The sequence below is a fragment of the Crinia signifera genome, chromosome 6, assembly GCF_055691185.1.
Source record: "Crinia signifera chromosome 6, ASM5569118v1, whole genome shotgun sequence".
Lineage (NCBI taxonomy): Eukaryota > Metazoa > Chordata > Amphibia > Anura > Myobatrachidae > Crinia > Crinia signifera.
The window spans coordinates 260913068-260940104 of record NC_139222.1 but is presented as its reverse complement, the minus strand read 5'-3'; the positions used below and the strand labels follow the sequence as shown (position 1 = coordinate 260940104).

The 27037-nt window shown below is 46.3% G+C and overlaps 1 protein-coding gene across 2 annotated transcripts in view; it reads right to left on the bottom strand.

The window, feature by feature from the left end:
- Positions 1 to 1273: 1273 nt before the first annotated feature.
- The window catches only part of BNIP3 (BCL2 interacting protein 3), a 39207-nt gene continuing 13443 nt past the window's right edge, over positions 1274 to 27037 (bottom strand). Inside the window, exons 2-6 of one of the 2 annotated variants that reach the window (XM_083149466.1) lie at positions 23118 to 23298; positions 20938 to 21022; positions 17505 to 17611; positions 16008 to 16157; positions 1274 to 4552 (exon numbers count right to left, since the gene is read on the bottom strand). In XM_083149466.1, the coding sequence (XP_083005592.1) occupies positions 4507 to 4552; positions 16008 to 16157; positions 17505 to 17611; positions 20938 to 21022; positions 23118 to 23298 (569 nt within the window). In that variant the 3' untranslated portion in view covers positions 1274 to 4506. Of the gene's footprint in view, positions 4553 to 16007; positions 16158 to 17504; positions 17612 to 20937; positions 21023 to 23117; positions 23302 to 27037 lie in introns of both variants that reach the window. The other variant, XM_083149465.1, reaches the window with a different exon arrangement.

Here is a 27037-nt window from a genome sequence, read left to right as displayed (position 1 = left end):
GGTGCCAAGATATGGCCACATCATTCATCATGCCCACACATGGAATTATGTAGCCATGAACCTGCAGGAGGTATCGTTCATCTTTTGACCTGCTGAAGGGATCAGCAGGCTCGACAAACGACCCGTAAGTACACGCATCGGGTAGTTATCAATCCCACACATGGTGCGTTTTTAAAGGAATGGTCGTTCCGATCGGTTTACATTTTTATCGTTTACATTTATTTTTTTTATTGTGTGTGGGCACCTTTATTAAGATCTGCAGGTGCAATAGGTACGCCAACAGTCCAAGTTTTATTGATATCCATGCTTGAGAAATTGGTTAAATAACAAGTACTAATTAAGTCACCTTTGCTCAAGCATGGATATCCTTAAAATATAGACGGTTAGTGTGCTTTGAGGAGTGAGGTTGTGAAAGAATACCCCCAGCCCTTGACATATAGCTGTTGTACTTACGGGTCCCAGAATGCCGACACAGTAGTGCTTTTTGGGGATGCTCAAACTATGGCAGGGCATGCTGGGAAGTGTCGTTTTCCAACCGCTTGTAAGCGGCCATGCGGAAATGGTTATTGGGTCGACCACTGTAGGTCTACAGTTACTAGGTTGACACTTGTAATAGTTTGACATGCTTTATGTCAACATGCTCATTGGGTCAACACAATAATTATGTTGACACGGAAAAGGCCGACATGAAAATGGTCGACATGAGATGTCGACAGAAGTCAACAGACACTGTATAAGTGTAACACATGTTGACCTTTTTCATGTCAAACTTTTCCGTGTCGACCTAATGACCATATTGACCTAATGCATGTCGATCTATTTCATGTGTCAACCTAATATAGTGCATACCTCCCAACTGTCCCACTTTACGCAGGAACGTCCCAGTTATTTGGGACGTTCCCGCATCCCGCCCAGGGCCGGCAGTGTCCCACAGTGGGAGGAGGGGCAATTGAGAGCCTCCCCCATCACCCATGAATTAATGCTGTGCGCACGCGCACAGCGTCTATTCCTGCAGCCAGAGGGGCTGGGGGTATAGCCAGCAGCTCACAGAGCTGCTGGGCATGCCCCCACAGCTGCAAAAATGTGGCGTGGCCTCGTGGCAGTGCCTCCTGCTAGGTCATGCCCCCAAAATGTTGGCGTGCGCACTGTCCCTCCTTGCAGGGATTGAATGTTGGGAGGTATGTAGTGGTCCACCTAATCACTGTCCTCCTAATAACCCCATCCCACTTAGGAAGCAGTAGCTGATCGGGGCACTGAAGACGCCGGAACAAAATATTTTGTAACACTATAAATTTTATTTCATCACTTGAACATTCACAGTTTACATCAGAAATGCACAATTGTTCATTGCTGGCAAGTCACAAAGCCATGATTTTAGTTACCAGAATAATGAAGTTAGTAATTCCAGACACTAGACTGAATTGTCCTTTTAGTAGTTAATATAGAATTGCTGCTCCATGTGTTCCGTGTATAACTACACAGTGCACATGAGCAGGGTGTTATATACATTCACAAATAGAAAAGGAAGCGGTTTCAATGCGCAATTATTAAATAAAGCAAGTAAGTTCTGCACACACCTTTACAATGACTTTGATTTGAAAAATAAAATTTAACCTGTTCCCGTGAGAACACTTTCTACACTCATTTACAGCATATATACAGAAGCAGGATATACATTTCCTAGACATTCAGGTGGCAATGGCGAGTTCGGGTCTAGCACCCTCCCGTCTGCTAGTAATTTGGCATTCTTGGAATATATATTGAACAGTGCTGGGGTACTTCCTCAGTGGGTATTTCAATGGCGTATTCCTGATCAGGGTTTGACAATAATCTAGATAGACTTGAAATGCAATCTCTTACAACCAATCAGACCAAGGGGACAATGATGAGAACTGCGCAGTGACGTTCCCTACGGTATCAGTGGTAATGTGCACAGCTGGACATCACCTAAGTAGGTAATTTCCCCTGAACAGTTAAGAGGCAAGGGATGGTATTTTAAGTCAATAACAATAAAGGCAGGGGCTTGTAGAAATAAGCTGATTATTTTTCTCTCTTTACATTTTTCCAAAGAGTTACTCTTACCGCTTTTCAACCAAAATCCCGGGTCACACACAGGATTTTTGAACTGGTATTTTGGCAGGTCTCCGCGCCCATGTCACAGTTTCTACTGCCCTTTTTTCACATGAAACCCAGGAAAGCAGGAGGTACTGGTGGGCACGCGATCAGCAACATGCGGACACTGCCAGCAGGGTGATCTGCGGTGGGCGGGCACCGCTGGCTGGCGGTCAGCAGCTGGCGGGCACATGCAAGAGGTCAGCTGTACACATGCAGGCAGTAGATGGGCAGTGGGAGGCGGCTGTGCAATGGAAAGCCTCCCCTGCCTGGGTCAAGAAAACATTGGTAAGAGCCATTTCCACAGCTCGTTACCAGTGTTTTACCATCTAAAAACCCTGCTTGTGTACCAGGGGAAAAAAAAACTGGGTCTCTTGACCCAGGATTTTTTGTCACCATTTCCACTGGAAAAAATAAATAAACTGAGTTGGTACTCATTCATGTGATTTTTATGCCAGTGGAAAAGGGGTATTATTAGAAAACTCTATCAGCTTAAATACACTATAAATGCCCCTGGGATTTGTTGGACACTAGAGGACCTCTCACATTGCCAGAGTAAAAGATTCAACTAACTTTGCCACATGACCTTTTACTATCTCTCATCAGTGACATCCAATCAGATTTGGTCTTTAATTTCTCTATTGTCTCCCAGAAAATGATAGACAGAATCTGGTTGGTTTTTATGGGCAATAGTAAATGAACCCTATAGTGTAATTATTCCGCATTATAATAGATATAACATGAAATGAAATGATCAAAGACACAAATATCCGCAAAGCAAAACAACAGGAACAATGGGGTATATTCAATGCGGCCGGCAAGGGGGTTTGTATGGCGAGGATGGCCGAAAATAAACCACTCTCGACATTTAACCACCTCACAGGCCACTCGCCGTATTCTATGTTCTGGGGAAATCCTCAGTCCCCCGAGTGGGCGGACTCACAGTGAAGGGGGGTGGTTTGAATACTGAGGGTGGACTATGACGGCTATAGGCACTGCTCGTGGTCTTAGCTTGCCTAAACGGCAATGACTATACCCCAATCTCAATAAAAAATTGTCATTAGCAAACCTTTTTTTTTTTTTTTTTTTTAAATAAGGAACGTTTGAGAATATAGAGAGGACATAGACATTTCCATCTGGCTTGCGGTCTTCTTGTTTCTGGTTGCCGTGCAACCAATCAACTGCTACAGTACCTATCATTTTAGAATGTATTTGATAAATGCTGGCCAGAAGCTGGTTGCTATGAGAAACTTTCCACTCGTCCCCTTCTCCACTCTTTAAACCACTCACCAGGCTAATTTTACAGCTCACCTGTTAATTAGGTACAAGGTTTACGGATAATAAAAGCCCATTAAACAGGTAATTTATTTTTTGTTAATGGTACTTTGACAGGTCAGCGTCGCTGATGGTGTGATAAGCCAACGAGCAATTGTTTTTTCCATTCTTTGGGCAAATTCGTTTTTTTTTCCCTTTTATCTTTACATTCTATTTGCTCCACTAAGACCACCACCTTGATCTGACTTACTGTGCAGCGTCAGGGGCTACTGTGTTTGCATACAGATAAATGGTAAATTTAGCAATTAAAAGGGTCCGTTACATGCCATTATGCTAATACTACGGGTAAAAAAAGACGTAAAAGTACAAGTTTGAACATTAAATAGAAGGAATAAGTATCTTAACAATTTAACAAAGCTGATCATATTCACAAGCTTTCCCATGGTACACACAATGGACTCAGAGGTTGGTGCAGTAGCAACGTTGCAGGCAAGCAGATGATGTTTTCAGTGCATACGTTTCAGTCGCAATGCGCATATGTCCTGATCAATGGTGTCTCCTCGCCAGTCTGGCTGGAGACGGGGCTGGCTAATTTCCTACAAGCTCCCTGGCCCTGCCTTTCCAGTGATTGGAAGCTGACATCACCAGGAGGTGGGACTTTAGTCTGGTGGCAGTGGTAAGCGGAGCTTAAGTCTTGGAGGAGGGGCTTAAGTCCAGCGCCGGGAGAGAACAGTCTGGCTTCAAGGGACTGCATTGGCTGCAGTCCCAATAAGTCAGACTGGGACAATACCCTGGGATCATAAATCAATGTGGTTTGTGGGTGTTTTTGTACGGTCAAGCATTTGGGTGAGAGAAATCTGCAAACACACAGTGAAAGTAGGCACTAGGGATTTATAAAATAAACTGACAATCATCTCTACAGCTACAGTACAGTTCACAGTTAATGGAAACCTACGTATAGCATGCCCACTGATCTGAATAAAATAGGTTATTACCTTAGATATAGAGACTACCATCCCGCACTAAGTAATATCAACTTTGTTACACAACATTCATTTACAGAAGGACCAATTGCCTCTGTCTTTTCATGCCGGACTCCACTGTTGCTGCTTCTCCGTTCTAGAACGTGCCTGTAGAGGTTGTAAGACGCCTTCCAATATATACCCTTCAAAAAGAAAAAGAAATAGAACGACTTCTGAATAATTATGTTTACAAAAGTTATTATAAAAGTTATGAAGACATTTATGGGAGCCTTCTACTCTACCCGGCAGAGGACTACAGATAGGTCTAGGCATGCTTGTCTACTTTTAAAAACTAGTTTCAGGGAGATTATAATTGGTAATATAGATTTACATAGAGGGGGGCGTGTCATGCTCCACCCAAAAGGCATGTCTACATCCATATATGGAGAGATTGTGAAAAAGAGATCATGAACGTGGCACCTAGAAGCGTGGGTGTGCACTGCTATATCTGAGAGGGATCTTTTAAAATGACTTATATCCAAATGTAGATGAGCCCCAAAGCAGTTAGTAAGAGCTACTATAAGTGCTGGGAAATGGTGCTGATGATTCAATGTAATTGTATCTATCTCATTCTTTTTTTCCCAAAAAAATGTAACAGTGTGATGTGGGCTAGGTGACATGAGAGAGATTACTAGACTAATGAGGGAGAGAGGGAGATTGCTGTTGTTTTAGGGAGTCTCCTGCAGAATGCAGGAGGGGAGGTAACTATGATGTAACAGTGTAATGTGGGCTAAGTGACATGGGGGAGATTGCTAGACTTATGAGGGAGAGAGGGAGATTGCTGTTATTTCAGGGAGTCTCCTGCAGAATGCAGGGTCTAGGGGGGGGATCTCTTTATTGGGGGGATTCCCATTCCCCCAGGTACCCTGTCCAGGGCTGAAGCCAGGATACGAATGATACGGCTGGGAGACCTTGTATAGAAAGTGTCTCCTGGCTGTGGCATTACACCGCTGGCTGTTGGAGCCCAGTGCTGGTTCCAGAATTCCAGGGGATCCACAGTCTGTCTTTTTGTCCCCTGCATTTTTGGAACCAGGACCTGTCCCAGAGCCCGGTGCTTGTTCTTAAATATGGGGGTCCCCATCACTTTTCACTCATGAAAAACTCATGTTGACCTTTGACGTCGGGATACTGACTGTCTATATCCCCACTCTTGGAGGCCCATACCACACCCCTCTGCACAGACCTGGGAATAACACAGGTAAATGACAGGGTTGTGGAGCCCATGCCGGTAGCTATCACCCTACCACTAGAGCAGGGTCACTTCTGCAGTGCCGGGAGAGTAACGGGTTTTTCAGCATGTCTGATAGAGGGTTACATGTCCTGCAATGCTGATAACTCACTGATGTCAGCACAACTACTGAGCAGAAATATGCTTGGACTTGTCAGCCAAAGAGATCAGAAGCCCTGTTCCGATCTGCCATATATAGATATAAAGGCATCATTAACTCCAGGTTACGCCCATACGTTTTACTGCACAATCATAAAGGAAACCAATAATAGGTGTATTAGACATTAGTTTGTTACAGCATCAATCCGTGGGAAGTCATTTTCCTTTGTACTATGCAACTTTCCTAAGCTTGTGGTTTTCAGTATACCATCCACATTAAAGGTATTGTATCCATATCAGGTCTCCTCTGGGAAATAACAGGAAGGCAGAAGACTAAAGGGTTCTACTGTCCATTGCACAAACAATACATTATTATAGCCGACATATGCACGAATAAATGTATCCCCCTATGAATAATTCATCATGCAAACACATCACATGCTGTTTGAATGCTCTTAAGGCCCATACACACTGGGCGACTTTGAGCTGAAAGTCCCTCAAAACAGCAGGTTAGAGCGGCTTTCAGCTCAAAGCCGCCCAGTGTGTATGGTCCGGCGATGAGCGGTGAGCACTGCTGCGCGCGCTCCCGCAACATCGCCGGGAAAGCCGTTCATCTGCTGGTTAGCGCTCCCCCCCTCCATTGGCGCTGGGCAGGGGAAAAGCGCTCAGTGTGTATGCACTGAGCGGCTTTCCCCGCAGCGATGATTGACATCATCACTGTCCATAGTCGCCCAGTGTGTATGGACCTTTATTGTGTCCTCCATAGGATATTATGGATGGGCCCTCGACCAATCGATTATTTATATCCAAAGTCAAATGCTTCTGTAATCAACAGGGTAGAACCAAATGGTTTTCCGCCATGAACATACTGTAGCTCCCGTGACACCTGCAAAGCACCATCTCCAGGCTGTGATTGGCCCGTGGTCCATCAGTAAAAGAATAGGGATGACTATCAGTGGATCTTCTTCTCACCAGCACCGGCAGCTCAGGGTCTTTCATTTGCCAATGCTGACGGGGAGAATGGGACGGGCGGCAGCTGCAAGGTGAGCAGGTTACCGCGGCGGAGCCACTGGTGGTTGGTAGAATGGGACTGCAGCATCATTGCTCATGGGTGGATAACGGGACTGTGGCGGCGACACTTTTAAGGCCCCCATACACTAGCCGATTTTGGTCCGACTTCGGCCAGATCAGTCGGATCTGGCCGAAATCGGACCAAAATCGGCTAGTTTTGATGTCCCATCAGATCCGATGCGCGGTCCCGTGCGCATCGGATCTGCGTCGGGTGGTCGGACCTGCTGCACGTCCGACCACCCGACTTGGGACCTAGTGGGGCGGCGTTGCGGTGGAGGGAGCAGGGGGGGCTGGGGACGCTGCGGGGGACACAGGCGGCATAGAGCCGGGCAGGGGGAGCCGGGAGCTGTCAGTACTGAATTTAAAAAAAAAACCATACAATGAATGGGTGGCCTGTGATTGGCTGAGCGCTCTCTCAGCCAGTCAGCAATTGGCTGAGAGAGCGCTCAGCCAATCACAGGCTGCCCATTCATTGTATAGGCTTTTTTTTCTAGCACTGACAGCTCCCGGCTCCCTCTGCCCGGCTCTATGCCGCCTGTGTCCCCCGCAGCGTCCCCAGCCCCCCCTGCTCCCACCAGCAGCCCTGCTCTGTAGCCCCCACCCCCCCCCCCTGCTCCCCGGGTTTTTTACATGTGATAAATCGAGAAGATTTATCACATGTAAAAAATGGCACATCAAGTGCCAATCTAATCAAGCTCCCCCGGGGAGCAGCCGGGGAAGCTCAGGGGGAAGTCGGGGGCGACTTGTCCTAAGGACAAGTCGCCCTAGTGTATGGGGGCCTTTAGAAGGGTGTGCCACTGGCAGGGGGAACATGGGACAATGGTGCTGCTGCCTGCGTCACTACATTTAAAAACAAAATGAAAAAGGTTGCAGGAGAGTTCCTACAAGGCCTTAGGGCTTCCCAAACATCCGGGCCCCATAGCCGATACAACCCCTGCACTATGGATGCCAATCACGGGGCATTTTTTTCAATCCCGGAACTCATGATTGAAAAATGGCCAATCCCGGGATTGACTTCCCTAATGCAAAAACCTGCCCCGACCGCCCGCATATTTACTTACAGGTGCGATGCGGCCGGGTGGATGCAGCCTGGGCGTGTAGATGGGATGATGCATGCTGGGCAGGTGGACGTTGGACGATGGCACAGGGGTCGGGAAGAGGCAAATCATGCAGGCAGCCTTGGTCTCATGGAGGCAGCAGGAGGTGAGCGCGGTGCGCGCAAGACGAGGCGGCTGATGTGTGGCCTGCGCAGTGTGACCTCTGACGTCATCACGCTGCACCAAGCCGCACTGCCCAGGACAGGAGAAGCTGGGCAGCATCTGAGCACCAGCTCAGACGCAGTCTAATCCAGAAATCCCGGTATTGGAAACTCCAATCCCGGGATTGAAATCCCGACGTTTTAGGGGCCAAATCCCTGGATCCTGCCAATCTCGGGATTGGCCTCCCTACCCTGCACCCTCCATAGTTACACCACTACACCCCTATATTACATAACAAACACCCCCCATGCACCTGTATTACATATCTAATTGCATCCCATCAGGACTTTCTTGTAATCTGGTGGGACTGCCATGCTATGGAATCCTATCTTTATGTATCCCTCCTATTATCCCTATAGATTGTAAACTTGCGAGCAGGACCCTCCTACCTCCATGTCGGTTTGTTTCTACCCAGATTATTTTATCACTGTTTCCAATTGTAAAACACACTCCCCCCAGTAGTACATACAGCCCCCACTCCCCCCCCCCCAGTAGTACATACACCCCCACTCCCCCCAGTAGTACATACACCACCACTCCCCCCAGTAGTACATACAGCCCCCACTCCCCCCAGTAGTACATAAAGCCCCCACTCCCCCAGTAGTAGATACAGCCCCCACTCCTATTATATACAGCCCCCACTTCCCCAAGTAGTACATACAGCCCCCCCCCCCCCAGTAGTACATACACCCCCACTCCCCCCAGTAGTACATACACCCCCACTCCTATTATATACAGCCCCCACTCCCCCCAGTAGTACATACAGCCCCCACTCCTATTATATACAGCCCCCACTCCCTCCAGTAGTACATACAGCCCCCACTCCTATTATATACAGCCCCCACTCCCCCCAGTAGTACATACAGCCCCCACTCCTATTATATACAGACCCACACCCCCCAGTACACACAGCCTCCACTCCCCATTATACCCAACCCACACTCCCCCCAGTATTACAGCCCCCACTGACATTATACACAGTCCCCACTCCTATTATACACAGCCCCCACTCACCCAGTAGTATATACAGCCCCCACTCCCCCCAGTAGTACATACAGCCTCCACTCCTATTATATACAGCCAACACTCCCCCCAGTAGTACATACAGCCCCACTCTCCCCAGTAGTATATATTGCCCCCACTTCTATTATATACAGCCCCCACTGCCCCAGTAGTACACACAGCCCCCACTCCCCATTATACGCAGCCCCCACTCCCCATTAGACGCAGCCCCCAATCCCCATTACACACAGCCCCCACTCCCCATTATACGCAGCCCCCACTCCCCCAGAGTACTCACCCGGCAGTGTGGTGGGGAGCAGACAGTTCTCCGCAGGCAGAGACAAGGAGTAGGCTGGTCTGATGCACGCAGCCCTGTGTCAGTGTCCATGTGGTGGGCAGGGCCAGCTTCACTTAAGCAGAGCCCTGGCTGCTGGCTGCTTTGATGTGACTTCATGTCAGCAGGAAGAAACCAGGAGGACTAAGTGGATTTGCGGAGTAGCGGGAGGCTAATGTAAAACTCGGGAGCTTCCCGCTCAATGCGGGAGGGTAGGCAAGCCTGTGTTGAACTCTGAATCAGTCTCTATGTGTGCATCAATTCTGTATCAAAGGAGGTCATTGTATTGTATCACACCTCAATTTCCTATCAACCGCCAACACAATGACATAATATTTTTCACTACTTACCCAGTGGCGTATTTATAATGGATGCAGTGTGTGCGGTGCACAAGGGCCACAAGAGTCCACAGGGGTCCCGCACCACACATGCAGCACTCACTTTTTCTTTAATACTTACCCTCCAGAGTTCCATGACGCTGGCTGCAGTGCTGCCGAAACACCTGGAAAAATGGCAGCTGCTGTGTTTTTCCAGAGATCTAAAAATGTGCAGTAGGGTCCGAGAGTTCTAGTGCTCAGATCCTACAGCGTCGCACTGCTGCCACTACGGAGATCACCGGTAAAATGGCCGCTTAGTCATTTTTCAGATGATCTATTTATGTGCAGTAGGATCTGAGCACTCCTATAGTGCAGTGCTGTAGGAGAGTAGCAGCAGTCCTTAAACTTTTATTTACAAAGTGCCCAACATGGGGAGTGTGGTGTCCTAAACAGGGAACATAATACACGAACGTACAGCAAAGGGTGAGAGAGGGTGAAATGTGAGTTTAGGAATGGTATGTACCACATAGCTAACAGTGTATAAGACTACCCAGCAACATGTATACATGCAGACAGATCAGTCCTGGCAGACAGCTCATATAATACTTCCAGATTTTATTCAAAGTTTCTACAGTCTCTGATAAGATGCCTTATGATCAGGGCCAACTTAACATATGGACACACTGGGCAGCAGCCCAGGGCCCCATGATTCTAGGGGCCTTCGAACAGAGCCAGGCTGGGGCAAGAGAGCTGGTGCCTTTATGGGAGGCAGGCAGAGACTGTTGCCTGGCCGCTCTGATTGGTGAATGGCTGTCAGCATGCAGATTGGTGAATGGCTAGAGCTATCCACGAATCATAGTGCTGACAGTGATTCACTGTAAGCAGGAGGTGAGAAGGCGCAAAACCAAATGGAGGGGTAACTGAAATTTTTTTTTTTTGCGAATTCATTGGGATCAGCTACAGCAGACTGTTTTGCCCTACTTACAAAATATCTCATTAATCCTAATATAAGTAATCTACATTTTATTAACAATAAAGTCCATACTTGCCTACTCTCCCGGGACAAATGAGAGGCTTCTGAAACATCGGGTGGCACGCCGGAAAGATGGGCAAGTCTCACGCATCCCACTCAGCCACTCCAACCCTCCCACCAGCTGCCCACTTACAAAGCACAACTAACGGCCGAGGGGCCCTGACGATGCTATTCATAGTCATTTTAGTCCTGTCCTGTCCCCTGTCCCCACCCACTATACAAATACAATATCTGTTTTCTTAGCACGGGAGGCAGAACCAAGATAATGCCACACCCCTTTCCCCTTTGCGGACGCCACGATCCACTGTGGGCTGATTGGTATGCCACTGTTACTGATATTCTGATATTTCTGCTCAAATGTGGCCACATTAAAGTAAAGCAGCTTTATTCCTGCCAGTATTATGGATTTGTGCAACAACAAAGTAAAGAACAAACACAGCAGATTTGTCCTGGCCGTTTGACAAATTCTTGAAGCAAACAGGAAAGAGAGGGGGGGGGGGGTACGGTGCAAACTGAATTACTACGTTGGCTGAATTCGTCTTACAGGAGGCACCAGGAAAGTTATTTAAAATGAGGAAATATGAGCTCGTAACCATTACATTAATTGGCTCAGCACAAAACAGGGATTATGGTACACATAGAGGGAACTACAAAACTCAATACAGGTTCACCTGCTCCGCAGATAATTACCATATATACTCAAGTATAAGCCTACTTTTTCAGAACATTTTTTATGCTAAAAAAGCCCCCCTCGGCTTATACTCGAGTGAGGGTCCCACTTGAGTCAATGAGTTTTCACTGTTTTTTTTATTGTAAACTTGGATGCCTCGGCTTATATTCGGGTCGACTTATACTCGAGTATATACGGTATATTACAGCGTTAGCTATCGGTTACTTTGAAGAGATTTATTGCATTTCCTACCTCTCAGCAGATAACTGTATACTGTATATTAAATTGCTGAAGGCAGGTGTTCAGTGTGTAACATTCAGGCAATATTGGTTGCCTGTTTTTTACTGTACTCAATACAAAACACTTCTACTCGCATATAAAGCTATTAACCATACTGCACCAGCATATATCGCTTTACTTATCTCAAAATATCTCCCTTTCCGACCACTCCGCTCTGCACAAGATCTGCACAAGATCACTAGCTCCCAATCACTATTACAGGACTTCAGGCTGCCCCCATCCTATGGAATGCCCTTCCACGCACAATATGACTCTCCACTAGCCTCCAAACTTTCAAGCGTTCCCTGAAAACTCACCTCTTCAGGCAAGCCTATCATTTTTAGGCACCACACGCATAACCCTCTGATACTGCTTTCACATTGCAGAAATGGGTAATGACACGGTATTCTTAAATGGGACTTTAAAACGGGTCTGAGCCTTGAGACCTTTCACATTGCAGGTGAAAACCGTTTTAAAAATCATTTAATACCATTCAAACATTCAACCCGTTTAACCCCCAAGGGACACGTTTCAAGCCATTGAAATAGAGCCATTCACAATGCCTAAAAACGGCTTTAAAACGTGTAGGACTCTGCTTTTTAACCGTGTTGAAATACCGGTTAACTTTAACCGGTAAATCAACTTTGGCACTTTCACATTGCAGCCTTAAACGTTTTAAAATGGGAAAAAAACGGCAATATACCGTTTTAAAAGTGCGATGTGAAAGGGGTATGAGGCACTTATAAAGCACAACGGAATCTGCTTCACTATATAATATAAATAAATAAACATAGACACTTCTTTAGCAGGCAGCTTAAATTACGTTATGCAGGCCGTCGGCCTCCTGATTGTAAGTTATGTATCCCGGGGCACGGTTAGACTGCAGGGGGGAGGGGAGTGGGGGTTTATGCTGCAGGGGGAAGGCATTTAGAAGGGGAGTTACGAGTAGGCTGCTGGTAGGGGGTGTTAAGGGTTGGCATATGCACCTAAAAGTGGTTGGGATATTGACCATCAAGATACCGCTGTCTGTGTTCTGACCCCCTGGCCTGGCAAGTGTCGTGATCCCGATACCATCCCATCTGTAGATATATCGGCCACTGGGTGTGCCGCAAGACCGGCTCGATATGTCTGTGAACAACGTCGTACTCAGGCATATTGGAGGTACACACCCGCACACGGGCCTGCGATATATTGGTTGTTTGATGACCAATATATTGCTCAAGGTGTACCCAGCTTCAGTATCACTGTTTCATAATTGTATCGGAACACAACAACATGAGTACTGGATATACAGGTGTGTCCTCATACAGTCTGGCTTCAGTCACGCCAAGCAGCCCCTTTCAGCAAGCTAGGTCCCAAGCGACTCTGCCACGCCAAGCTTACTTCTCTCTCAAAATGAGCATCTTATTCACATCAATAAACCAGCAGGAGTGACAGAGCTACTCTGCTAAATGACAAAGTATACAAAATCTTACAATGCGGTGGTCACAGTGGTTTCTCATGCCAAGTTCCGGGCTTCATGTGTGACTTTGTACCGACATGTTGCATCTCCCCCAATTATGGTGAGCGTGCCAGTAATTTTATATATTTATAAGTCTCTACAGATCTCCGATCATCAATGCCGCCAATCGTCAGAATGGGGAATCCAGGCCGTAGATGGATGGCTTGCAGCAGGACTATTCTCGGATGCCCCCATGTCTCTGTCATTCTGAATACTCCAATTTAAAGACAATCATAGCCAGAAGCTTAATCAATGGGCCCTATTCAGACCTGTGCTGCGACAGCCGCTGTCATGATGTCAGCGCCCCTCCCTCCCAACGTCCATGGAATGCCCAGACACCTCGGGCACGCCCCCAAACAGTGGCCCCCCGTCAATCACACAGTGAGCGGTCAGCAATCACAGGTGTTTGGAGCCTGTGATCACACAGAGGGCTCGCGGATGAGCGTTCCTCCGATGATCACCTGGACTGCAAATTCACAAACAGGGCTGAATTGGGCCCAATGTCATGACTTATGACTGAGCTGATTACATTGAAACGCTCAGTCCCGGCAACATTATACAATAACGATGTGCTACACGTGTGCGTGTTACATACCTAATGCGGGTGTGGTATAGGGTTCCGACAGTTGGGATCCCGACAGTCATTAGCCCGACGTCGCGATCCCGACTGTCCGGACTCAGACAGCATGGCGAGCGCAGTAAAGCCCCTTGCAGGGGCTCGCCACCTATCCTATTCTCCCTCTATGTGGGTCATGGACCCCGACGAGGGAGAATAGCCAGTGGCCGTCGGGAACCCGTCTGTCGGTGTTTTAACAGTTGGGATCCCGACATCGGGTAAATGACTGTGGGGACCCCCGTCCGGCACCCCCTAATGCTGTGCACTAAATCCCCACTGGGGACTGTGTATGGGAGAAACAAAAAAACAAAGATGTATACAAACTAGTTTACATGCCACGACCACTAACACGCCACTATCATATAACATAGTGAGGCTTTAACCCAGTTTCCATAAACACTGTACAGGGAGATCATATCCTATTTCTAATGTTATATTTACTTTACGAGATGTTGTAATTCTAGAACGTGTTGTTTACAGATTATCGTTTGATTGGTGCGTCGTACCCAAGCGGTGAGGATTACACAACCAACTGTACAGATAACAGTGTGTACACAACATATGTGCATGCGTTACAGGAAGTTAAATATTCACTAAATCTGAATCACAGCTTGAGCGTTAAATTACATATATACAGACACATTATACTTAAACATGAACTTTCCGAACCTTACTTGCAAGTGACAATATTTACCTACTGGAACCCACTTGGGACTTACTGCCAATTAATCTGGCGCCATGGCGCCATCAGCTGTCCTGTGACAGTTCTGTTTTCATTTTTGTTATTTTGCTATGAGCCTCAACAGCCAGAACTATCTACAGGTAAAATCATACTTGCCGACTTTTGCTGGCTGCCTTCCGGGAGAGGGCAGCCAGCTCTGTTATGCAGGGGGGCGGGGCCATCGCCGGGAGTTAAAAAGATGCGGATTGGGGCGGAGCCACAGACGGGCTTTCCTGTTGGGGGGCGTGCCGGTATTTCAGGCATTGAACTGTGGGGGGCGGGGTTAAAATGACGCGATCGCGTAATTTTACCCACGGACCCACCCCACCGAGGGGTGGATCGCGGGAGATTGGGGTTTATGCAGGAGTGTTGCCCCCCATGAGCTGATTGGCTGGAGAACAGCTGATCAATCATAATGGAAAATATGCATTTAGTTTTGTATGCAGGAGCAATTATTTGATTTGGTGCAAGTCTTCCTCAGTCCCATTGGGGGTCATTCAGGTGCAGTTGCAACTGAGACCACAGAGCGCTTTTTGTTCCTAGTATGCAGGCCAGCATCAGACTGTCATTGATTGACAGTCTGAGGCCGTTTTGGGGTGGGGTGGGGCGGCAACGGACTCAGTTTGGAAAAACGGAGGTGTGCCATCTCTGTTTAGGGGTGGGAATGACCAGGGATGTTCGTTGCAGGACAGAAATCTTCTGACCTATGTGATGAGAGGCTTATGCGGCACCATGGGTGGTGCAAACCACCTGATGGTGCCTGCTTTGATCCAGTGATGTGTCCTAGGATGCAGCTCAAATCACTAGTGCATATAATAGACATCTCCTGCAGCATTTACAGATGCCCGTCTAGTCGTGCCATGCTATTGTGGAACTCGATAGCGCCAGGCATCTTTTTTGCAACTTTCCCCATTAAATAGAGTCTTATTTGCAAAATAAATCACATAGGATGCACATGCAGCTACTTCTGATTAAAATGATATGCGACTGTATCTGCATCCAAAATGAATTTCTTATACAGATGCAGCGGCGGTCACACAAACTGAATATAGACATGCTGCATATGATTTTAATCAGTATAAAGCTGCTTGTGCATTAAATTCACTTAGTTTTGCAAAATAAGACGCTATTAATGTTAAAAGTCGCAAAAAATTACGCCTGGTGCTAAAGAATCACATGGAGCTCCTGTGTTATGTATAACGTGTCTTATATCGCACGGAGGATAGATGTCTGTGGACACATCTGTACATCCAGCGCTATGCAAGGAAGCAGCAGCAATAGCAGATCGGACCGCGCCTGACTGATCCCCATAGTACTTTAGCAGCAGTTCCTGCTCTAGTCCCGATCCCGTCTCAGTGGTTATTCCGCACACCGTACACAACAACTGCCTGAATTCCTATATTAATCTTACATCATTTTCAGCTGTAACTGAGCAATAGGAACTTGTGTAATGCTGCTTAATACATACCCCAGTCCGATAGCAAGTAGGTGAGAGAGCAGCAATGAGGGCAGGAAAACCTTTAAAAATTCAGCGGAGAAAATTCCACCCTTCTTCATCACGCTGGTGTTCCTCATACTGAGAGCCGCGCTGCGCTTGGGGTGCCTGAAGGCAAATTCCCTTTATGGGAAAGAAAAACAAAATTAAACCTGGGATAAAACAATGAAAAAAGAGAAATTAAGCCCTATGTTATTTACACCAGTCCCTGCTCCTGGCCTTCGCTACGCCCCCTCAATCTCAGCGATCTCTGCTTTATGCCTGGCATGTACAGCCACAGCTAGATTCCTATAACTCTATATATTATACGCCAATGTGACCAGCATTTACTGACTGAGGCTGTCAGTAGTGCAACCACACAGGCCCCTGTCTCATTATGTATGTACTAGCCCTGGTGAGATTACACAATTAACAAAGGTCTGCCAGGACCTAGCCAGGATACGAATGCTGCCAACTGACCTGCGTGCAGTCATAGGTTGTACTGACCTATGTGTGCTACTACATCAGTCAACCTGTCAACTGCTGTCAGTATTCAACAGTACATCCAATGCTAAGAACTATCCAGGGGCATATGTACAAAGCCTTGGAGGAGAGTGGTAAAGTGGCGTGAGATAGAATACCAGCCAATCAGCTCCAAACTGACAAATTTCTGGATGTGTTTAAAATCAGGAGCTGGTTGACTAGTGATTTATCTCTCCCTGCTATATAACTCTCCAAGACTTAGTACATCTTCCCTATTGTGGAACTTGTAATTATTACACTGGAGAGAGATAAAGTACCAAATAAACAATCAGAACTGGGTGAAAAATTATCCCACGGGGATAATCTGATAACCAGCACATTCTGCATGTTAACACCTATTAACCTGTGTTAACGCCCGTTAACATGCTAAATTAACTAGTGTTAACAAGGCTGTCAAGTGAGAATTGGAGTGCAATTGAATAGCCGCAGGCCTCCCTTTTCACCCACGGTAATTGAATCCCCCCCTAAGACTCATATTCTAACAGCACATCTTGCAACTATATTGATAAAGCACCTTATAGCTTTGCGCCTATTAAATATTCAACCAGTGCTACAAAGTTCTATGGGAAGGTTTTTTTTATATATGTACCGAAATCGATAACTTAAATACACTTTTCGCTTTAATTATATATATAGATTGCACATATAATTGCATTGCTCTTGGTTTTAGCTTTCTTTTTATGTGTGCCCGTCGCTCCTTCCCTATAATAATCATCTCATTTCTATATAATTACTGTTCAACCCATCACATACTGCTGAATGTTGGCTTTGGGAATGTGATGGCAATGCCGTACACCGCATGCGACTGGGCAGGAGGCAGTGCAAAAGAGACAGGACCTGTTTGCTAGGCTGTGGTTACACTAAGCCTAGAGAACCGGTCTGAATCAGAACCATTGTCAGAAGTACAATTGTTATTTAATATCTGCCCTGAAATTAATAACATCTTACTTGGGTGGAATATTTTCAGGCCTGCTCGACCAGTCCCAGATCCAGTCTGAATTCTTCTTTAGTAAGTTTTCCAGCTCTTTCCTCCGTTCAATGTAATCCTCTTCTGACTGTGTGATAGAAGGAAGCAGAGGATCAGGGAGATGGTATAAACAGACAGAAGGTGCAGAGTTTGTAGGATACAACAGCAACATCTAACAGCAACATCTAACAGCTGACTTATCTGTCTAGTGCGGGTTACAGCCCCCATACATTGATGCTGGCCACACATCAGACCAACTTTCCTCCAACCATCCAATTAGTTGCTTGGATGGAATATAAATATGGTACTGGATGGGAGCAAAGGACAATCAGAAATTTGCTCACAAACCAAGGAAAATACAAAAACATTCAGTCAAATTGTTTAAATCACACAGGTTCAACTACAGTATCCTGTCTGAGCGACAGTTTTTGGAGAAGAGTAGTTGGATATTTGAATGAAAGTTTTCTGATGTGTGGCCAGCATAAGGCAGTGGTGTTAAACTCATGGCCCTCCAACTGTTGTGAAACTACACGTCCCAGCATGCCATGCCACAGATTTTATACAATGGATTGCTAAAACTGTGGCAGGGCATGCTGGGACGTGTAGTTCCACAACAGCTGGAAGGCCATGAGTTTGACACCAATGGACTTCTCGGAGGCTGGAAGGCGAATGCGCTTTCCGCTGAACTCTCCAGCAACTTCCCGGGCGCCAGGATCGCATATGGTACACCGTGTGCGGTCTTTTTGCATACAATGTATGGTTTGCAATCCCACTCATGACTGTGGGATCCGATAAATCTTTGTGGCAGCCATCTCTGGCTCTGATCCGATGTGCATGGGACTGTGCATCCGAACAGTATCGGAGATAAAATACATACACTTTTCATCTGATTCTGATTTCTCGGACCAAAGCGTCAGAATCTGGAGAATAGTTCCCAAATCGCACTAGTGTATGGTCACCTCCAGATAATGAAGTCGGGTGCTTGATTGTTTGGGTGTGGTATAGAACATCTACCCTGTCTATATATAGTCAATGGTGCGTCGGCATATTGTGGACATGCAATATGTCGACAGGGTCAAAAGGTCGGCAAGTTTTTATTTATTTTTTCGTTTTTGAGCATCATTTTGTATGTGTAATTAAATCTAAGCACAATGAGTGTACACGTGTACCCTTGTGGGCACACTTAGCTCACCACGCTTCAAGCAGGGTGCCTCCTGTACTCACCACAGGTTACTATTCCTGGTCATAGCTTATAGTAAATCAAGCAAAAGTTCAGAAAACATGGGGGACGACGACACTTGGGTCGAACACTTGTGTGTTGATCAATGTTACGTCAACCTTATGTCGCTTTCACCTAGACACGGTCGACCTACATACTGGAACCCGATTGTTTGCTATGGTTTAGCATCATTTACACATAAATTGAAATTCCGATTTTCTTTTTTTACATTATGCAAATAACTGGTGATATATTAATGGGCAGTTGTACATCCATCTATTGGGGCCTTTACACTGGGATATGTGCTGAGCGTTCTGAACAATGCTAGATCGCACAGAACGCTCAGCAAGATCGCTCAGCACACACCGATGTGCCAGCTATGTGTTGCTAAGCAATCTGTCGGCGATTAACTAAATTAATCCTGCATGTTGGATATTAATCACCAGGCGGCAGCAAAGCACGGGGCCAGGGCTGGCACCACCACTAGGCAACTTTAGGCATCTGCCTGGGGCGCCGGCCACTGGACGGCGGCACGAGGGAGCATGATGGACGGAGGTGGAAAACTCCCCCCCCCCCCCCCACGGCCACCGCCGCTCCCCCCCCCGGAGTGACAGTGGTGGTAGGGAGGATGGAGATGAGCAATTCCCTCCCCCCCGTGGAGCCTTTCGGCCATCGCCGCATCTCCCCCCTTCCTGGAGTGACGGAGGGAGCCGAATTCTGGTGAGCAAACCTCCCCTCCCCCCGCTGTAGAGCCTCTACCGCATATCCCCCCTGGAGTGATGCGGCGGCTTCACTCAGCACCCCCACGTGGTGCAGAGCGGCAGCCGAATCACACCCCCCCCCCCCCCGTGGATTAGAGCAGCGGCCAAATCACCCACCCCCCTGTGATGAAGTGATGTAGGGGCATTTTCTAAGCGATCTAGTGAGATTGTTTAGAAGATGCCGTGAAATCGCCCTGTGTGTGGGCCCCATAACTCTGCATTTGGCTGAATTGGAAGTTTTGTAATCAGCTAGGAAATAGTGTGGCCCAGAGGAGTCTGACACAGGAGCTGCAGGCCCGCTCCAAGCGGCTGGTTATTACAATTGGAAACAGGCCAGAGCGCTCACTGACATGCCCAGCTAATGAAGAGCTGGAATCCGTACCCCTCAGTCAGCACAGCCAGCAGGAACCACATACAGAAGTGTCTATTTTGAGACTTGAGGAGAAGCAAGAAGCCGCTTCACTTCCTCCTTGAGAAAATAAATGAAGACTATGTACAGAGAGAGGCAGGTGCAGATTTTATATTATGTACCCCGAGGCAAGATCAGAGAACTGGAGGAGGAGAGAGCACAAACAAAGGAGATGTACTAAGACTTGAAGAGGGATAAAGTGGAGATAGGTGAAGGAGCAGATTTATTAAGCCTGGTGAAGTGAAAATGTGGTGTTAATGCACCAGCCATGCAAGCCCCAACTGCCATTTAACAGCATGGATTTGGAAATGACAGTTGGGGGCTGGCTGGTGCTTTATCGCCTTTAAATTTATCACTTCACCAGGCATAATACACCTGCCCCAATGTACCAGCCAAGCAGTTCCTATCATGTTACAGTTTGAAAAATAACAGTTAGGAGCTGATTGGCTGATACTTTATCTCTAAAGGTGACCATACACGTTACAATTATTGTATACAATATCACATCTCATCGCATCTCGGTTTTGCGATGAGATGAGATCTTGTGCAAAAAGTATGTGTTGCGCATACTTTTTGTACTAGATCTCATCTCATCGCAACACTGAGATGCGATATTGTATACAATAATTGTACCATGTATGGGCCCCTTTAGGCTTAGTACAACTGTGTGAGAAGGGGGTGGGGGTTTGTGAAGCACCAGTTTCCTACAGTTATAACTGGGAATATACACTGTGCATATATAAATATACTTTCAGTCAGGAACCAATCAATTATTAACCCATTGATCCCAATTGTTACTGGCGGCACAGGAAGACTGGTAAAGGGTAATGGCAAGTGTCAGCGGGGATTCAGGTATACATCACAGGGGTATAACCTAGATTTACCAATGGCTATGTTTAGTTTGGCAGAGCATTTACAGTCTAAAATCTGTATACATTATATCAATGCTAACCATTTCCAAGTATTCCTGTATATACAACTAGTAAAATGAAGCAATAATAATATAGTCATACAGTGTAAGTTACCTGGGAACTGCTCTTCTCTTTGCTTCCGTGAGTGTCACTGTCACTCAGTCTCTGAATGCTCTGCGGGGTCTGAGAACGCGGTGGACTGTTAATAGCAAGAGAGAGCCCGAGGGCAAAAGGTTATGACAGGAGCTGGCAAGGTCTACAGAATAAACACATAAGGCGATCAATACCTTCCGGAAGACTTTCTCGTTTTATAGTAAACCAAAAATAAGTATCTTTATAGATCTAGTCTGAAGATAAAATACAAGGTGAACAGCAGATTCTGCCCAATACTGGAAATATCAATAGCCATTCGTTGTAGATGCAATGAGGGGCTCCGTGAATCAGCAGATCCACTGACCGAACGGTTTTTGAATCTACCAATTAGTATAAAACAATCATGTTACCAAGGGGACTGCAAGCCTGGCACTGTTTGACAATCCAGCATTGCCCGAGAATACAGCATAGACAAATCCAGGAGGGTTCCTACTCTGATATAAGTATGGGAAGACTTGCCAAAACTTCTCCAGAAGTAGCATGAAATGAACATCTTGTAGTACATGTACCAGCATTAACTACAAATCACACAAACACAAGCCCTCTTCCCTGGATAGCAGACTTGGGAGCAGTGTGCGATTTTGGACAACTGAAATCACTGAAGACTATATCCTACTTGCCTACAGTGAGTGAAGGTGGCACCTATAAGGGTGGACATGTACTGCTACATCTGAGGGGCGTGTCATAATAACACAACACATTCTAATGTAGATGAGCCCCAGAGCATTAGTAAGATCTACTGTACTTGAAGAAAAGACACTGATGCGTGTCAGGGCTTGTTCATGTATTGTGTTATACAAGTGGTTCCATACAAGTGGCCAAGAGAAACCTTATTTAACAGCATGCAGCTTTAAGTCATACTTGCCTACTTTTGAAAACTAGTTTCCGGGATATTATAGTTGCTAATAGCATTTTGCAAAGCGCCCCATTGAGGGGGCGTGTCATGCTCCACCCAAAGGGTGTGTCTAGTTCCATACATGGAGAGTTTGTGAAAAGAGATTGTGAACGTGGCACCTAGAAGCGTGGGTGTATACTGCTACACAGGGTTGCCTACCCTCTCGGAATGGCCGGGAGGGTTCCGGAAATTGGGTCCCGCTCCCAGCCCCCCGGAAAGGGGGGCAACCCTCCCGCATTGCCCTCCATCACCGGCGTACACCCCCACCTGGCGGGGATCCCCAGATTAAATGACTAGATTGCGGCTTTTTAGCCCCGCCCCCTGCCGTGCAATCCCTGAAATACAGGCATAGCATGGCGTGGGGGGGGGCTAAAATGATGAGATCACTATGGACACGCCCCTAATAGGGCAGGCAGCCATGTGGCTCCGCCCCCGAACCGCCCCTTTTCCCCTCCCGGGTATGACCCCGCCCCCCTGCTTTACTGAGCTGGCTGAGGGCAGCCAAAAAGTCAGCAACTATGCTGCTACATCTGAGAGGAATCCTTTAAAATGACTTATATCCAAATGTAGATGATCCCCAAAGTAGTTAGTAAGAGATACTATACTTGGTAAAGTGCTGGGAAATGGTGCTGATGATTCAATGTAAATGTATCTGTCCCTCATTCCTTTTTGTCCTCAAAAATGTAACAGTGTAATGTGGGCTAGGTGACATGAGGGAGATTGCTAGACTAATGAGGGAGAGAGGGAGATTGCTGCTATGTCAGGGAGTCTCCTGCAGAATGCAGGAGGGTAGGCAATAAACCATGCTTTAAGTCAACATGGTCAAAAGGTCGATACAAGCAAAGTGTCGACTTTGGAAAGGTCGACATGAGCTTTTTTATTTTTGGGGGGTGTCTATGTTGATGTAGGTGTATAATGTGCCACGTTCCCAATGCATGGCTCGCTGCACTCAGTACACTGTTATATTCCCTCTCCGTGTACACTGGGATGGTATGAGTAAAGCCCTTATTTTGAAGAAAAAAATTATTTCAACCTTTTTTTCATGCCGACCTTTGGAATGCTGACATTTTGCTTGTGTCGACCATTTCGATCAATAGCGGTCCACCTTTTGACTGTCAACCTAATGATTGCATCCCAATTCTAACACTTCTTGAACGTCACAGAGCTGCCAAAAACCTTGGTATCTGTGGTAAAATGATCCTAACTCCAGGCCCAGACAGTCTAGTGATCCCAGTGTGATACATACCTATCGCAATGGGAGCTCTCCCTGGAACTACTTCTTCCAGACTCATGCTGGGCGTCCAACAGTATCTTTTCCATATCGCCATTGTAACTGGAGACGGAGGCAGGCACTTGCTCCTGGCCCACGAGTGGAGCCATGATGCCACCATTGCCATTGTTGCTGAAGTGTAGCTCTACCCAGGAACCTGCTGGCCGGAAGAGAGGGGACTGTTAAAGGTGAATATAAAACAAGGCGATTACATTATTCTAAACAATGTACATAAGGAATATAGCTGTATAAACGTACAACAGTCAGTGAAAGCATCAGCCTGCCCACTGTCTACACATGATGGAGAAGCTTAACCAGTATTTATTCATCTATAGTGACATCACTGAGGTAAAATGTGCTTAGTGTGAGCCTACATTCCCCATAAGGTCCCCCTTTTAATTAATTAAATCTTGGAGAGAGTTAAAGTAGAGAAGTTGCTCACAGAATCCGATGTTTAATTTTTTTTAAGCACAGCCTTTTAGAACATAACTGGTTGCTACTGGCAACATCCCCACTTCATCAATCAAGATTTGAAAAATACCACTTTTTACTCTTATTTTGGCATAATGTAACTGAAATTCTCAATTCTTCTTCTAGTTATTATTATTATTATTATTATTATTATTTAATAATACATTTATTATCTAGTGTAGCAAATTCTGTTGGGATTCACAATTTAAAACAGAAATTATAATACAAAACAGACAGTCATAGAGGAAGGAAGGCCCTGCTTGCAAGCTTACAATGTATAGGGAAATACACACAAAGGGCAACCAGAATACGTTCGCACTGGGACTGATGGTGGCGCTGTGCGCATGTGCGTACGCAGGGTATGTGCACCCACGGCAAACAGACTGTACGTGCACCCTGGACAGCGGGTGTGGCGGCTTAGAGGGGCGTCGGACGGTCACATTAGCATATGGGAACGTTCCCATGACAACGCTGGGCATTCTCATGCTAATGAGGCCAAGACGTGGTGCGCGGGGCGGGCAGCTGTCATCACCGGAGGTCAGCTGCCCCCCCCCCCCATTTCCTTCCCAGCATGCATGCATATGTAAGTGACTTGAAAGTCACTTTTATATCCATGCACCTTCCACATCTTTCGATGGTCGGCGCCCATCGAAAGATGTAGGAGGTTCCCGTTGCCCTGCGAATGGATGTCACTGTGTAACATCCATTCACAAGCCCCTGTGAGAGAGTCGCCCTTGTGATTGGGTGGCGCCAGCCAACTATTCGCAAGGTGGGGTTTGGTGGACTCGCAAGGCTACAAATTCACAGCTTTGCGAATCAACCAGAATAACCCCCAAGGGTAGGTGCTACCTATTCCATAATGGTCCACCAGATTAAAAAGGTTCTTGTTGGGTGGTATGATTTGGTCAGCTGTTGTTGGTCAACTATTGGCCTGTGAAGATAATATATGTGAGCATATGTTTCCACTGTAATTGTATAGGAAAGGCTAATGGGCCCCATACATCTACAGATCGATTGTCAGACTGGGCTGGTTGGAACAAAATCATGGTAAATGACCGTTGACCATTTGCTTTGAAATGCTGGAAAACTGCCAAAAACTGTCATTCAGATATTACCAGGTTTTTGCTCCAACCTGCCCAATCTGACAATAGGCTGATCAGGCTGCAGCCTGGAGCGCTGGGTTCTGGAGGGGGCGCTACGCCGGCACAATAGAGGTGGCGGCGGTACTTACTACTGGCAGCCACGGTGGGGAGGAGCCGGGTCTCTACAGATTCCATGCAGCCGCCATGGGATCTGCAAAAACTGCCACCCAAAAATGGCTGATGCCTTCTAGGAGACATCCTGGTCCTGATCACTTAGGGGTATAGGTTCTAAAAATGGTGATGTTACCCATAGCAACCTATCAGGTTCTCTATATCATTTCTCTATTGCATCCTAGAAAACAATAGACAGAATCTCATTGGTTGTTATGAGCAACATCACTTTTTTCCTTTTTTTTTCCCTTTTGTATATCTACCCCTTAGCGTGATCATCACCCCACCCAAGGAGGTTGAAGGGAGTATTCTGGAAGTCAGGAGGAGTGACTAAGCATGATGTATTGTAGAAATATACTTTTAACCCTTTGAGTGCCAACATCTATGAGAGATGTGCAAAATATCCACAAAAAAATGCCAGCGTCGCTCACGATTGTTATATAAAATCAAATACAAAATGTTTTGTTGAAAAAAAAAAAAAGATTATATTTCCTACATAAGGTAAATATTACAGGCCATTATCATGGCAACCAATCAGCTGCTCTGTATAATTTTACATTATGCAAATTATAGATGTTACTTCACTGCCGATTGGTTGCCATGGGCCACTTCTCTCCTGGCTCACATCTCCCCTTTTCACTGCTTCATACATCTGCCCCACTGGTACAGCCCGCACGACGGACGCACACACTATGCGCAAGAAGACGCTATGTGCAATGCAGCAACAAACAGAAACTCCAAAAGGTTATTTAGGTTCAAGTTTCAGGACAAGCATCGCCAGTTTTATTATAAGCCAGTACAATATTTACCTGGAACTGGGAGAACATGGGACGTGTCACCAGCACACATACTTCATGTTATCACTGCCATCTTTCCACTCAGGGTAAGTGTATTGTACTCTGTGTGGAAATCAAATGACGGATAGTCACACGGCATGTGTTTTCACCTCACTCAGGAGGCAAGAGAACAAAAGTTCAGATAAAAATAGCAATACCATATGACCGGTTACTAGAAAGGAGCCGTCACCCCACCACAGATCTAGCAATGTTTAACTCATTAGCTAAATAATACAATTGGAGTGTTTGAATGATCTATTGTTGGAGGCCGCACCGTGTGTGCGTGTTTGTGGCGCTTCGCTGGGGGGGGGGGGGGGGGGTGTGGGGCAACAACTGACGTAAAAGGTTAAACATTCTAAAGGGCTGAGTAATATGTTGTTGCTATATCGTATGTCCAACCTGTCCTTAAGTGACAGTCCAGGTTCTAAGTGGTTGTCCTGGCTGAAAGGTTGCGATGTCATTTGCAATCACCTTATTACACATCACATTGGGCATATCTCCCAACTTAATGATGTGGTGGAAAGGGATGTCTGCGTTGTGAGCAACCATCAAAACATTTTCCATTTGGCAGCATGCAAGTGGATGGACCCTGGGCGCCCGGGGGGGGGTTTAACTGCGAGTATACACAGCCTAGTGAATAGGTCTGATTTAGGCCCTTTCTACAGAACGGGTGCGCAGGTATTTTTCAGAGGCCCCTGTTTTTGGGGAGTGTCCTGATTCGAAATGCGGGGGACCGGCCGATGTCACTTAACGATATCATTATCGTTTGTCCGGTATTTTACAGCGATATCGTAAGTGATATCGTTCGCTAATAATATCGCATAGTGTGTACCTAGATTAAATGCAATGTTAATGCAATGCCACCTGCTTTGGTATTGGGTGTTGGACATATGTTGTTTTTTTTTAAAGCGGCAATCCTTTGCAAAGCAAGAGCCTTTTTTGTCTTGTAAATTATTGGCACTTTAAAAAAAAAAAAAACTAATTGCGTTAGGCCGGCATCCGGCTCTCCGGGATTCTGCGGCATATTTCTCCATTATTCTGAATTGCAGATAGGATACAATTCTCCTCTTTGTGTAGAAATATCCCTTAATTCTAGTAAGTGGAGAAAGATTGTTACATATGGAGAGTGCAGTAGAACTACTGGCCGGGAGACGATCCTAGGTAAACGAATGTTACAATAATAGCTGGTAATAATCTCGCAGTGTCTATGTTGGCACACAGGTTTGTTTATGCCAAAGAAGCACAGCATGTGCCAACTCTAGTATTTCCTTGTTTACGGCATTGCTATTCAGGTAGCAAGCTATTACAATGTAGGAATGTATTGCTTACTAGGAAC